Here is a 15291-nt window from a genome sequence, read left to right on the forward strand (position 1 = left end):
TGAACATATTGATTTTAAATAATATGAAATGTGATGTTACATGTGGCTATATTGTTATGTCAATACATGTGATGATGTAATTATATGTGATGTTAAAATGCCATATGAGCTAAAGTTATGAATGCATGCGATAAAAGTTTAAGCTCAATAATTGAGCTATTGGACCGCAGAACCCTATTGATATGCTAACATGTGATTATATATTGAATTATCATATGATTGTAACCTATGATATGATACATATTGAATGTATATCTGCCTGTGCCTGAATTGGTGGCTATTAACCCTCTGAGTGGTTAACTGTGTTTATGCATATATGACAATAAATTCATTAAGAAACTGTTCCAAAGAAAATATCTATGAGGGTATGCATGACCAAGATCTGGTGATCCGACTAGGGTGGTAAATTTTTGTGAGGATGCGCATTGTCCAAGATCAAGTAACCCGCAAAGACAGTAAATTCCTGTGAGAAAGTGCATTATCCAAGACCAAGTAATCCGACTAGGGTGAAAACTACATGTGAGGTTATACATTCTCAAGACCAGGTGATCTAAAGTGAAACTTGTTTTCAAGATATGGTGAATTTTTAAGGATGAACAATGAAAGTAAATTTTGATATACCAGATTAAGAATGTATGTTTCTGATTACCTATGTTGATTATGATATAATGTTTAGTATGAAATATTGCAGAGTATGAATCGATTCTCTGGACTACTGTTAAGTTTCTCTCTCGGTTAAAGACCACTTCAACTGATGTTAGGCCTGACTCTTCGAATCAATGGGTTAATTAAAATACACAGTATAATAAACCCTCATCTGATTATTGAGTCAGGATTAGATCCTAAGTGTATGCCCTTTAAGAATGAAAAAAAAAACAATGCATTAGATTAAGTTCACCAGCGGTTAAATGATTTATTGAATATTGACATAAATTTTTATAATATCTAGTTCTTGTATATGTTGGCATACATGAATCCTTTTGATCATCATTTTGATTGCTAATGATATGGTGCATGTACGTTGTTTGATGATAAGATTGAATTATTATAAAATCTTGCATGATTAAATTATTAGTGTTGTGATCTTTAATTGTGTTGAGTTTATGACATGCTATTTAATATTTTATTATTATTATTATTATTAGTAGTAGTAGTATTTTCTTCTTTGTTTAAGTGGGGTCCACTAGAGAGGACATCCCCTCTTTAATGTCTTAACTCTTTCACGTTACATGTTGGACCCATTCTTATATTACTCGATCCACACTCATATCTAAGACCATTTTGGATCTTGAGACCTAGATCCAATTTGGATTCTCTCAAGATCTGAATCCAATTACCAGAATTTGACCCATATATATATATATATATTATTCTTTATTAAATCTCAGATTTGATTATGAATTATATTTAGGTACTGGATCTGTTTCTCATAGATAGTAGATTTCAGATATTTTCAGTATTGAACCAAGATCCAAATCCCAGTAGATTTTAATCTAGCGAAATTAAAATTTTCAAATTTAAATTTCTTACAAACCTTTAGTTTATATTAACTTTTCAATAAATATTTTTAAGAACACTGGTTTATTTACCTAAAATTTTCTCAAAAATTTGTGGGTCTTACATCTTTCCCTCTTAAAAAAAATTCATTCACGAAATTTAAGTTTTGGTTACGTACCAAATAATTTAGGATATTTCGCTTTCACCTCTTCCTCTAGTTCTCACGTACATTCTTCAATTCAGTAGTGTTGTCATCGCACCTTTACCAATGGAATAGTCTTCTTTCTTCGTACTTGCTCACGTCAGTTGATAATCTCGATAGGTCGCTCCTTGATCATAAGATTTTTTTCTATCTTAAGATTTTCATATTGAATGATATGTGTCAGGTCCGGCATGTACTTTCTTAGCATAAACACATAAAACACATTGGGGATATTGAAAAACTAATGAGAAAGTGTCACTCTAAATATTGATTCCCTAATATTTTCGAGAATCTCAAAGGATCCTACATATCTTGGATTGAGCTTACCCTTCTTGCTGAAATGGAACACACACTTTGTTGGTGAAACTTTAACGAACACATGGTCTTCTATCACAACAACAAGTTCTCGTAGTCTCTAGTCGACATAGCTCTTTTGATGACTCTGGGCTATCAAAAGTCTCTTTCTAATCAACTGTACATGATCAGTATAGTGTTGAAGTATAATTGGTGATTCTATAGTTCGATCACCAACTTCACTCCAACAAAAAGGAGATCTACAGGATATTGCTCGTAAAGAGTCTCGTATAGAGCTATATCGATACTCGAATAAAAATTATTGTTATAGGCAAATTTTGCTAACTTTAAGTGTTTACTCCAATTTCCTTTCCAATTCAAAGCACATGCATGTAACATATCCTTCAACGATTGTATTGTCCTTTTCGATTGCTCATTTATTTGAGGGTCAAAAGTTGTACTAAACTTGAGTTTTGTTCCCAAAGCCTTCTATAGTTGTCCCTAAAATTACGAAGTGAATCTTGGATCCCTATCAGAAATGATTGATAATAGAATTTTGTGCAGTCTAACAACTTCGTCTATATATAGGTTTGCATGACTTTCTAAAGTTTGGTTCATTCTGATTGGTAGAAAGTGTGTTGACTATATCAAACGATCAACAATGACCTAGATTGCATTGTACTGATGCCTGGTCTTGGGTAAACATATCATAAAATTCATGGTAATGTCTTCCCACTTTCATTGGGGTATCCTCATAACCTGCATTGTACCTTCAGGCTTTTGATGTTCAATCATGTTAGCACACCAAACATTTTGAAACGTACTTCATAATTTCGCGCTTCATTCCATTATACCAAAAAATTTCCTACAAATGCTTATACATTTTTGTGCTTCCACGGTGAATAGTAAACTTAGACCTTGGGCATCATCTAACAATTCTTTTCTCAATTTTGGATCTTTAAATACACATAATTTTTTATCAAACCAGATGCTACCATCATCTTCTAAATGTAACACTGCTTGGTCTGGTTGACAAGCTGCTATCATCTTTAAAAAACTTAGGATATTTTTTTGTTGACTAATGATTTGATCAACAAGATATGTTCAGATAACTATACTAACTATTTTGATCTTTTCATAATCAGAGTCAACTGGCTTTCATGCACTTAAAACCTGAGTTCCTGTAAATTTAGATTTGAATCCTAATGCTTAATTTCAATCAACGATTTAATCCAATGTGTTTTATAAATAATAAATAATAAATAATAAAATAATATATATTTAATGATATATGTGTTTCATGAACTACATATTGACTTGCGACTATAATTTGGTTTTTTGTGAAAAATGATACCTATGTTATGGTGTCAAGATTAAAATTTGTGATTTAAAGTATATGTTTATGAGGAGGGTTGCAATAGGTCTGTGACAGCCAGCATAAAAACTTAGTCATACCCTATGAATATGAACCAATATGAGAATTTCGTTGGGGCGTTCCCTACTGAGCGACGCACTGTACTTTATAGGCTCAGAGGCAGTGATAAATGGGCAAGGGTTGCTAGGTCGTCGCCCGAAAGCAACGCGTCACACCGGCGCCCGGGTGTGGTGTCAAATAGGCAAGGGTTCTCTCACTTTGTTGGACGGGTGGGGGTAAAGAAGTTAGTCCAAGACCATAAAATTAGGTTAGCCACTTGGAACATAGGATCTTTAACTGGTAAGTTGGTAGAGTTAGTAGATGTTATGTGTAGGAGAAAGATTGATATTTTATGTCTACAAGAGACCAAATGGGTAGGTGAGAAAGCAAAAGTGATAGAACCTTGGGGATATAAGATTTGGTATACAGGAGTAAATAGGAATAGGAATGGAGTAGGGATTGTTATGAGTCGTGAGTTTATAGATAATGTAGTTGAGGTCCGTAGGAAGGGTGATAGGATTTTATTTATTAAATTAGTATTAGGTACGAATATTATTAATATTATTAGTGTTTATGCACCTCAAGTAGGTTTAGATGATTCCATTAAGCGTCGATTTTGGGAAGATTTAGATGAAGTAGTACAAGGAATATCTTATGGAGAAAGGCTTTTCATCGGCGGTGACCTTAATGAGCATGTAGGCATTAGTAGGGATGGATTTGAGAGTATCCATGGAGGCTATGGTATAGGAGAAAAAAACGAAAGTGCAGAAAGGATTTTAGATTTTGGTTTGTCCTATGACATGATCTTAGCAAACACTTGGTTTAGGAAGAGAGAGTCTCACCTAGTAACATTTAAAAGTGGGGTTAATACGAGTCAGATAGATTTTTTCCTACTTAGAAAGAGAGATAGGGGTTGTTGCATCGATTGTAAGGTTATACCGGGAGAAAGTGTAGCTACACAACATAGAGTCTTAATTTTAGATCTTAGAATTAGACAATACCGCAAAAGGGATAGACATATGATAGATCCTAGAATTAAGTGGTGGGCACTGAAAGAAGCTAAACACGGAATGTTTGTATAGCAAGTAGTTAAGGAAGTTGATTGGTGTGTCGAGGAGGATTCAGAATCTATGTGGAATAAGATAGCAGGTGGCATGAGAAAGGTGGCTAAGGAGGTATTGGGTGAGTCTAAAGGCGGTGCACCGCTAGGTAAGGGTACATCGTGATGGAACGAGGATGTCAAATTAGCTATTAAGGTTAAAAGAGAGTGTTATAGAAATCTAAGTAAAAATCGTGATAATGAGAATTTGGAGAAGTATATGATAGCAAAGAAGGAAGCTAAAAAAGTAGTTCGGAACGCGAGGGATAAGGTATATAAGAAGGTTTATGACAAGTTGGATACCAAAGAGGGTGAAAAGGATATTTATAGGCTTGCAAAGATGAGAGATATGAAATTGAGGGATCTAGGTATGGTTAGATGTATCAAAGATGAAACGCAAAGGGTTTTAGTCAAAGATGAGGAGATTAAGGAGAGATGGAAAGTTTATTTTCATAAGCTATTTAATGAAAGTCGTGCTCAAGATCTTAGAGACTTCTCCATTTTTTTTCATGAGATGAATCGTGACTTCATGCGCAAGATTCAAAAGAAAGAAATTGCAGAAGCTTTGAAGAAAATGAAATCAAGAAGGGCAGTTGGCCCAGATGGTATACCTATCGAGGCTTGAAAATGCTTGGGAGAGAAATGTTTAGAATGATTGACAAATCTTTTTAACAAGATTTGGCGGACAAATAAGATGCCTAATGAGTGGAGGAAGAATACTTTGGTGCCTCTATATAAGAATAAGGGTGATATACAAGATTGTACAAACTATCGTGGTATAAAACTCATGAGTCATACTATGAAACTTTGGGAGAGGGTGATTGAGTCTATGTTGAGGAAGGTTGTCATGATATCGGAGAATCAATTTGGTTTTATGCCTGGAAGATCAACTATTGAAGCTATACATCTTCTTAGACAACTTATTGAGAGAAATAGAGAGAGGAACAAAGATTTGCATATGGTTTTTATTGATTTGGAGAAGGCTTACGATAGAGTACCTAGGGACGTTCTCTGGTGGACAATGATGAATAAAGGTGTTTCTCTCAAGTACATTAGTATAATTAAAGATATGTATGAAGGAGTAGTAACCAATGTCCGCACTTGTAGAGGGGTGACAACCAATTTTCCTATAACGGTTGGGTTACATCAAGGATCTGCTTTAAGCCCTTTCCTATTTGCTATAGTGATGGATGAGCTTACGAGATCAATTCAAGAAAATGTGCCGTGGTGTATGTTGTTTGCTGATGATATTGTTTTGATTGATGAGTCTAGAGCTGGGGTTAATGCTAAGTTAGAATTATGGAGACAGACATTGGAAGCAAGAGGTTTTAAGTTGAGTAATAGTAAGACAGAATACATGGAATGTCGATTTAGTAAGCAACAAAGTAGTGATGGGAGTGTAGTGAAGCTTGGTGAGCACGAAATACCGGTGGATGATTCTTTCAAATATTTGGGATCTATCATTCAAAAGTATGGAGAAATTGATGGAGATGTAAATCATAGGATAAAGGTTGGGTGGATGAAATGGAAGAGTGCAACTGGAGTGTTGTGCGATCGTAGAATGCCATTGCGGTTGAAGGGAAAGTTTTATAGGACGACTATTAGGCCCACTTTACTATATAGTACGGAATGTTGGGCTGCCAAGAGACATCATATTCAAAAAATGAGTGTAACTGAGATGCGTATGCTGAGATGGATGTGTGGAAATACAATAAAAGATAAGATTCAGAACCAAGAGATACGTAAGAAAGTAGGCGTTGCACCCATTGAAAATAAGATGAGAGAGAATCGTTTACGGTGGTTTGGACATATTCGACGAAGGCCTAATGATGCTCCAGTTAGAAGGATGGAGAAATGGGAAAATATATTAGTTAAAAGAGGTCGGGGTAGGCCTAGGAAGACATGGATGGAGGTGATAAGAAAGGATATGAATGCTTTGAACCTCACTGAGGACATGGCATTGGATAGAAATGAATGGAGGAGAAGGATTCATGTGGAAGACCCATAATGATTTTCTTTGTTGGTTCATATCGCCGACCCCAATTGTTTTGGGATTAAGGCGTAGTTGTTGTTGTTGTTGTAAAGTATATGTTTATGAAAAATGATATGATAAAATTGGTAATTGAACCTCTATATGATGTGTTAATCGAGTAGGCTACTTCAACTTAGAAACTAAACACGATTTAATTTATGTTTTCTATATGTTATAAGTTCTAATGAAAATCGGCAGCATTAGTCTTGATTATATGTTTTGAGTATGCAAATTTTTTATTAAGTGAAGTTAATGATTTATTTTACAACTTGGCTTCTTTTATATAATGTGCATTTCTGACCATAACATGCATGAATTGTCAAAACACATCATAAATGTTATGTGATGAGCATGGTACAAACACTATGCCTTATGGAATGGTGTGGTTGTTCGAATAAGAAAAATTAGCTGTCCATGCATGTTGCATGATAGCCAAATGTATGATCAACGCATAATAGATACAAATTATTTATAGTGCTAAATTCATCATGATAAGAATGTTAATTGACAAATGCAAAGAAAGTATGTGTTAATGCATTGTTCTGAGACATTTTGGGCATGATATTGAAATTGTGACTCACATGACAATGAGAAATGCCATATGTGCTCAAGACATATGAAACTAAATTATATTGTTTGTTCCCCAAAGTGGTTGCCAATGACTTTATGATGAGTCTAATGAAAATCATATGTGCTTGTACCTTGTGGAGGCTATTGAAATTTGCAAATAATGTTTAATTACATATGTCACAAGGATTAACTAATTAAGAAAGTGAATGTTAATTTTCTTGTTGTAGAAAATGAAATAAGCCGGTATGATTGGCTTTGTGGGGTATTGTAAAGCACAAAAGGTTGCTTTCCCAACCACAGAGATAGGAGATAGCTATCACTAGTGCTATGGGGTAGTAGTGAATAAGTCTTCAGTTAAATGAAAGACTGATATATCAGGTTGAGTAAGGTTCTCTCTCAAGGTAATAAGACACAAATTGTTTAAATATAACCCTTGGTCGTATCTCTGATCTAAATATTGTCTGTGTTATACCCACATAGATTGTTAACAAAAGAAACAAAAGTGTATTGCATATTTAGTCAAAGCATATAATGTATCATTGAATTAAGACCACATAAATAAAAGAATTATAATCCACTCATGTCATAGATGAATAATCGACTGCATTGCTAAGTCATGCATATTATACATGATCATTTATAAGTATATAATTTAGTTTTTTCAGTGGTTCTGTGAATTATTAATGCAATGACAGTTGTTTATGTGTGAGAAAAATAATGTTTTATGTATGTCTGCTTCTATACACATGTACTTTGTTATTGTATTCCTAGGGTGTGTGTGGTTATTGACCCCTTACACAATTACATGCACTGAATAATCTATTGAGGCAATGACAGGGAGGTGAGGAAGAGTTGGAAAGCCAAACCCTTTCCTTTCTTAGAGACTGGATTTTTGAAATTTATGTTATTTTGTTTTTATGAACTTTAGTATTGTTTATTTGCCTGTTGAACAATACTCTATATGCGACAATGAAAGTTTAAATTGATATGTTTCTTTTTATAAAAAAATCAGTACTAGTATGATTGACTGATTTGTAACTTGCTCAAGTTTTTTGATCCAAGAAGTTGAAAAATATTTTCGTTGATGAAAAAAAAAATCTTAAATTTTTTGGGTTAAAAATCTTGAGGTGTTATAGATAATCTTAACATGCTAAACACCTAAAGTGAATAATAGTCTAGTACATGAAAATATGACATCTCATATAGAGGTGTTATCTCCATGACTCGTATAATTAATTCCAGAATAACATATGAACCCACATAAAAATTGAATTGAGATAACGATAATGAACCTTAATGAAATACTTTACTATGTCAATGGGTCAAGTGGAAGAATGTTGGATTTTGGATCAGATTTTATCCAACTTGAATGTAACCCATATTGACATGGGCACATCAAGAGATATATATGAGTACGAGTCTTGGGGTTTGGAGGTCAACAAGGGCATATGTGGTTGCTGAGTGCCACATATGTGTGCGATTTCTCTTTTTGGGTTCCTTTCAACATTCTTGTGTGGGCTCATTGAGGGCGTCGATTGGCTGAGAAAAAAGCCGACCATCCGCATCCACCGAAGTGCCATTCGAATCATGCAAGGTCGCATCGGTTTGGTGGCTTTTCCGCAATCTATTTTTATGCTAACACCACATAGTTGATATATTTTACAAAATCGTTGGGTACAACTTGGTTTCAAGAACTTTGTGACAAACTCAATGTTAGAAGATTGAACAGAATCCAAAGGAAAAGGGGTTCATGTAAACGGATCATGCCCCTGCAGATGAGAAAATGGATCAGATACAGGCTGGACCATATCAAATTTGAATTGAAATCCACAAGGCGAGATGTTGATCCAAATCTATTCACATCCAAATGCTACCTAACAAATATTGTTGATATATCATAGGTATCACAAATTTGATGTGATATTTTTTATGGCCTATGTTATAAAGCCCTTGTTCAGTTTGTTCGGCTTGTTTACCAGTACTTTATGAAAATCCATAAAATAAAACGTTTTTTTCAGTTTTTTTTTTTTTAAATTCTTAGCACGCATATGCAATATACGTGCTTGATCAATAGATATTGCCTTTGGGTTTGTTTGTTTTCTTTTATGACGAGGAACCCTCGCTGAAGCGAGGAAGACTCTGGGTGGAGCCCTACAACCACCCTACCTTACGTGACCCACCTCTAAAAAGCCATGGACACACCCGTGCACCAGCAAGGTTTGATCTGGTGCCTTCATCTCAGCACCCTCGTAACCACCCTGTTGGCCACGCAAGCGACCCCCCACGGTGGTAGTTTGCCTTTGGGATTGTGAAATTCCTATTGTGATTAAGCTTTTTTAATTTTTTGAAAAATCAATCGACTCAAAATCTTCATAAATTTTTTATGCTAAATATTTTTTTTCTTTGATAGAAAAAAAAAAACATGATTCAGGTCTCAGTTCCTAACAAGTTGCCTATGATGAATACATCTACCGGGTTGAAATTATGAAAAAAGTGTTTCATTTTGTATATTGTGGATAAAATTTGATTCGAACTCCAAGACCGACCCAACATAAACACACTGATTCGAATCATATCCAACTCTGAAAATATTGATTAAAATCACATCTGAATCTAAAAATAATCCGATTAAACAAAACAGAATCCACTCCAAATGCACATTCAGACAGACATCTATTATTTTGAATAAGGGTGTCCCAAAATAAGTTGGGGTTCAGTATTTGGTGCTATTGAAGGCACAAAATTATTAAGTACAAATCACCTTCTTTTCATATTTTTTTTAAATTTTTATTTGTGCAATGTGATTGCACAATTTTAGAGCTGGTTTGATTGCACATCCTCCATTTCGGAAAACTCTGGTCACACACCCGATATCAAACAGCGAAAGCGTGGAAAACTGTTTTCTTTTGCGATCCCATCTGGAACGGTGAGGACGGTACATTTTTTAAAAAACCAAAAAAAAAAAAAAACTCATCCTGGACAAAGTAGACAGTGTGTCATGAACAGGAACACTGACCTATTCATCCTGTGTCGTTTGTTCTGTCCTAACGTGGACATGAAGTTAAACATTCCCTTAGTGTGTTGCTGCATGCCGTCCATTTCTTGGGTTCCACGATTGACAGGCCCTATCTTCAACATGGAGGGTGATGAGGTGCAGAGACCATAGTGACAAACGTTTTTATCGGCAATTTCTTGTTTTTCAAAATCTCTGAGAAATTGAAAAAATTCCATAAATCTCGTATTTTTTTGGGCAAAATCTTGGCAATAAAAAATTAAATTAAAAAATATAAAATTTATTTTTTTATAAGAAAATATTAATAAAAATTATTTAAAAATAAAAATACACAGTTTTTTTGGTGATAAATAGCCATGTAAAACGTACATATCACGTTTAAATCACGGTATTTATGTTTTTTTCATAAATTTTGCGATAATTTGAAATTCTTGGGAGAAATTGCCGTTTTAAACTTTCAGGCAATTTCTCGTGATGTTATCACAAGATTTTCATAAATCTCGCGATATTTGTCCTTATGGCAGCGGCATACTAAAAGTGTGCAATCACTTTGAGCTCGATCTTTTTTCCTTTATAGATGCTATCTAAAAGGTTTATTTAGTGAAAAAACAGGTTTTGAATCACATGATTGTGACACTTAAATGAGTTTTTTAAGAGCTTCAAAAATCAACTGCCCACACATGAATCAAAATCATATTTTTAGATTGAAATAACATCCAAGGTTTGATCTTAGCAAAGGAGCTATCATGAACACATCTATGTGGTCCGTTAGGTAAATTGAACCAATACATTTTTCAGCTCTATAGTTCCTTGCTGTCAAAAGCACCAAACATTAACCAATTGGAGCTCAGCTTGTCTGGTAGGAGCTGCTAGTGCACGTCACCTTCGTTGGGGGCGTTGCAGGTTCAAAAACCAATGGTATTGTTGTATATAGCTAACCTCAGCTTGCCATTAAAAAAAAAATACCAAACAGTCCAATAAATAAATTCGGATCAGATATCGGTCCAAACCCGATTAACTTGAAAACCCTAAATCCCTAACTCTACGGCCGTTTTCACTCAGTGAAGAAGAAGAACAGAGAAACCTTAGCTTCTCGAACCTTAACCCTCTTTGTCTTTCCCTGAGATCTAGGGTTCCTCTCCGATCTTCTCCGCAACAAGAGGGATGGGGCGAGTGAGGACGAAGACGGTGAAGAAATCGTCGAGGCAGGTGATCGAGCGGTACTACTCGAGGATGACCCTCGACTTCCACACCAACAAGAAGATCCTGGAGGAGGTGGCCATCATCCCCTCCAAACGCCTCCGCAACAAGATCGCGGGGTTCTCCACCCACCTCATGAAGCGCATCCAGCGCGGTCCCGTCCGCGGCATCTCCCTCAAGTTACAGGAGGAGGAGCGCGAGCGCCGCATGGACTTCGTCCCCGAGGAGTCCGCCATCAAGACCGATCCCATCGAGGTCGACAAGGAGACCATCGACATGCTCGCTGCCCTCGGCATGGCAGACCTCCCCGGCGTCATCAAGCAGGCTGATGCCCCCGCCGGCGGTGGCGGTGGGTACGGCAAGCCCGGTGGTGGATACCAGGGTCGGAGGATCTAGGCTTCTTCCCCCTGTCCCACTTCGGGTTTGGTGCCCCGTGGTTAGTTTTGGGTTGCTCTTGTTCTTTTTTCTCTTGCTGATCTTTGTTTAGGACTCTGTTCAATTCTGGTGAAAGTTTTCCTTTTTCGATTTGAATATGGAACTTTAGTTGTCTTAAGAATTGGGGCACGTGATCGTGCTGTGATTGTGTTGAACTTTCGTCTTTTTTGGGGTAGTGAAAGTTTTTGTAGATCAAATCGCACACAGACGCTCTCTCTTTCTCTCTCTCTCTTATTGTTAGTTTTAGTGCATACTGTGTAGGAAACACAGCCCTCTAATACTCTTTTTCCATCTCTCTCTCTCTCTCTCACGTATTATTTCTTATTCGTATTATGTAAGAAACTAAATCCTCTGTTTTATTTTTCCTGTACGACATGCTCGTTGTTACTGAATGAGCACTCTTATATGCGATGAGGTCGCGTTGATTCTCGTTTCCGTTGTTCCTGCTGCTGTTGTTGAATATTATGTTTTTTCGGGTCTGTTGTGATGCAACAATTGAATGTAGTGTGGACGTAGAAAAAGTTATTTATGTTGGGGTGGTTTTGATTGCACGTTTGTTGCATAACAATTTTTTTGTTGTTATTTGTTCTGGTGTTGTTATTTTCCCCTTTACCCCATCTGGATATGAATTGCTATTTTATAATAATTTTTATTGGATATGTTACCACGGTATCATTTTTTACGTCCTCATACTATTGATTATTGTGGGATTTTGTCTTTCTGTTTCTGATTTTGTTGACAATGCTTTGCTTCATGGCTGTTGGGCTTCATTTTGTCATGATTTTGATATTTATATGATATTGGTGATTTACCCTTTTATTTTTGTATGCATTTGCACTCTCTTATTCATCTCTTTGTTGCTCTTCATCTTCGTAAACATGGTTTACGACAGTGTCATTAGTGTGACTGTGTGTGTATTAAAGGTGTTCATTCGTGTGCAAAGTGCATGTTTTTAATTATTCCATTCATTTTCATATCTTTTCTTATATATATCTTCCTGTTATATAGTTTTCCATCCTTTACCCACTGGTCAAGACTGTGCTACTACAGATTTGTCTTATCTATCAGTTTATTCCGCATTTTTCTGCTTGCGCTTTTCTAAAATAAGTTTAGAATTTTAGACAAGTCCATTTTCTGTTTGCTTTTTACCTTACTTTTGGTTTGTGAGAAAATATAACTTTCGTCTCCATTGTTATATAATTTTCCATCCTTTACCCATTGGTCAAGACTGTGCTACTACAGATTTGTCTTTCTATCAGTTTATTCCGCATTTTTCTGCTTGCACTTTTCTAAAATAAGTTTAGAATTTTAGACAAGTCCATTTTCTGTTTGCTTTTTACCTTACTTTTGGTTTGTGAGAAAATATAACTTTCGTCTCTATTGTTATATAGTTTTCCATCCTTTACCCATTGGTCAAGACTGTGCTACTACATATTTGTCTTTCTATCAGTTTATTCCGCATTTTTCTGCTTGCGCTTTTCTAAAATAAGTTTAGAATTTTAGACAAGTCCATTTTCTGTTTGCTTTTTACCTTACTTTTGGTTTGTGAGAAAATATAACTTTCGTCTCTATTGTTATATAGTTTTCCATCCTTTACCCATTGGTCAAGACTGTGCTACTACATATTTGTCTTTCTATCAGTTTGTTCCACATTTTTCTGCTTGCGCTTTTCTAAAATAAGTTTAGACAAGTCCATTTTCTGTTTGCTTTTTACCTTACTTTTGGTTTGTGAGAAAATATAACTTTTGTCTCTATTGGTTTTTCACATAGAGGTGAAATGCATTGAGTCACCTCTCTCCCTTTAACTGTCAAATTTATTTGCACTGACACACATCTACATGCATTAACTTAAAGAAAAGTTTTTGTATTTTGAGATAGAAACTAACCAGGTATTTCAACTTCAGAGTTAGAAAATGTTTTTTTTTTTAAGTTTGAAGTTTGTGCTTTGCCTTCTCATATTTATTGGCTACTAGAAATTGTTGGTGTGATCTCTTTCGTTAGGTGTTCTGTAAGTATCAACTCGCTGATCGTTTTCTTTCACCATTGCTTTTCTTACTTGTGTAGCTTGTCTCTTTGTATTTCCATCATATGTTTAATGACCTTTTGAACATTTCAGCTTGTTTGATTTGTCACCTCTCTGTCTCTCATAAATTTTTATCTTATTAAATACTATTTTGAATCTTTGATGTTCTTTTATGATCTTGGTCCAAAGACATGTAATTCTTCATGACTAAGGTAGATTGACTTCAAGTTTTGGATGGATCATGTTGTCTTCTATGTTGTAGAGAAAATGTCGAAATTATGCAATATAATATTATAATGTTAAAACAAAATGTGTGATGTGTATAAATGAGCTACTATTGGAAAGTGAAGTGGTAACACTTAATGGTATGAAATTCTGAATTGTAGGTTCATATGCTCTTAAGTATATGGTCAAGTGCGTATCTTTTTATATTTCTGAATGAAGGGAAATATATGAACTCATGGGGAAGCGTTTGTGTATAAAGAAGAAAGGAAAGGATGCAAAACTGGAAATTGCATGGGGTAAGAGACCTGATAGACAAAATTGGAGGGTATTGTGGGATGGGAATTGTCAGTGTCCAGTTTCCGTAGAAGGAGGTGATGCAAGCTTAGAACTGTTTCTCAAAGTGTAAAGGTTAGCAGATAACAACCTGGGCATAGATGGTAACTCCAAGGATAAGGGCAGATCTATCACTGACTATAATCAACGCGTGTTTGACATCCATACTGCTATAATTTGAGCTTTGAATTGAGTCTGCTGAGATTTTCAACGACACTGGTGCCTGATTCAACCATATTCTGTATGTTATACTGTGCAACTTGTGACGGAAGATGATTCTAGTTTGGGCGGAATGACTTCCTTAAGGGTGTTATCCTCGATCTTGTTCTCCATGATTTCATATCTTTTAAGTTCTTCTGAGATTAAAGTATGTATTTGGTTGGCTTCATATGCTCCCACCCCGATTGCTGCAGTGCTTTCCAACTATTCCAATGGGATTTAATTGTCCATAGACTCTATACTAATTTTTCTTCCGATTTCTTTTATTGAATCACGTGGTTTTGTTAAGCTAGGGGCATTTTTTAAAATGAATAAGTTTTAGGTATAAGATCGCGATGGGGAAGATATGTAGTGACATGTTTGCACAGCAATTTGATGTCACAATTTTTGCATGTGTGATATGCTGAGGTGATCTATGCTTTTATTGATTTACCTGGGATGGGAGTGTGTCTGTTTTAAAGGAATCTAGTTATTGATTTTTATCAGTTCCTATTAATCAAAAGGCTAGCTGATTGCTGAAAGATTTCTGTTATTTTAGCTGCCGTAAACATTTATATGATAACCATAAAATGGATCGTTTATGATAGCCATAAAGTGGATGCTAAATGTATCTAGGGTGACTGGGTGAGAAAATTGGTTGTCTTGGGCTATTCAGTTTTGTTTCTCTATGCAGTTTGGTCTTAGCAGGTTTCTATGCGGCAGTTTTGGAAGCTCGCAAATATTTTTAGATGTTCT

The 15291-nt window shown here is 35.5% G+C and overlaps 1 protein-coding gene across 1 annotated transcript; it reads left to right on the forward strand.

Annotated features, from left to right (window-relative positions):
• Positions 1-11186: 11186 nt before the first annotated feature.
• Positions 11187-11953, forward strand: LOC149833121 (small ribosomal subunit protein eS17-like). Its single transcript, XM_090014925.1, has one exon. The coding sequence runs from the start codon at positions 11286-11288 to the stop codon at positions 11715-11717; it is 432 nt and encodes a 143-aa protein (XP_089871051.1). The 5' UTR covers positions 11187-11285; the 3' UTR covers positions 11718-11953.
• The last annotated feature ends 3338 nt before the right edge of the window (positions 11954-15291 follow it).

Source organism: Nuphar pumila, chromosome 7 (assembly GCF_984573655.1).
Source record: "Nuphar pumila chromosome 7, dmNupPumi1.hap1.1, whole genome shotgun sequence".
Lineage (NCBI taxonomy): Eukaryota > Viridiplantae > Streptophyta > Magnoliopsida > Nymphaeales > Nymphaeaceae > Nuphar > Nuphar pumila.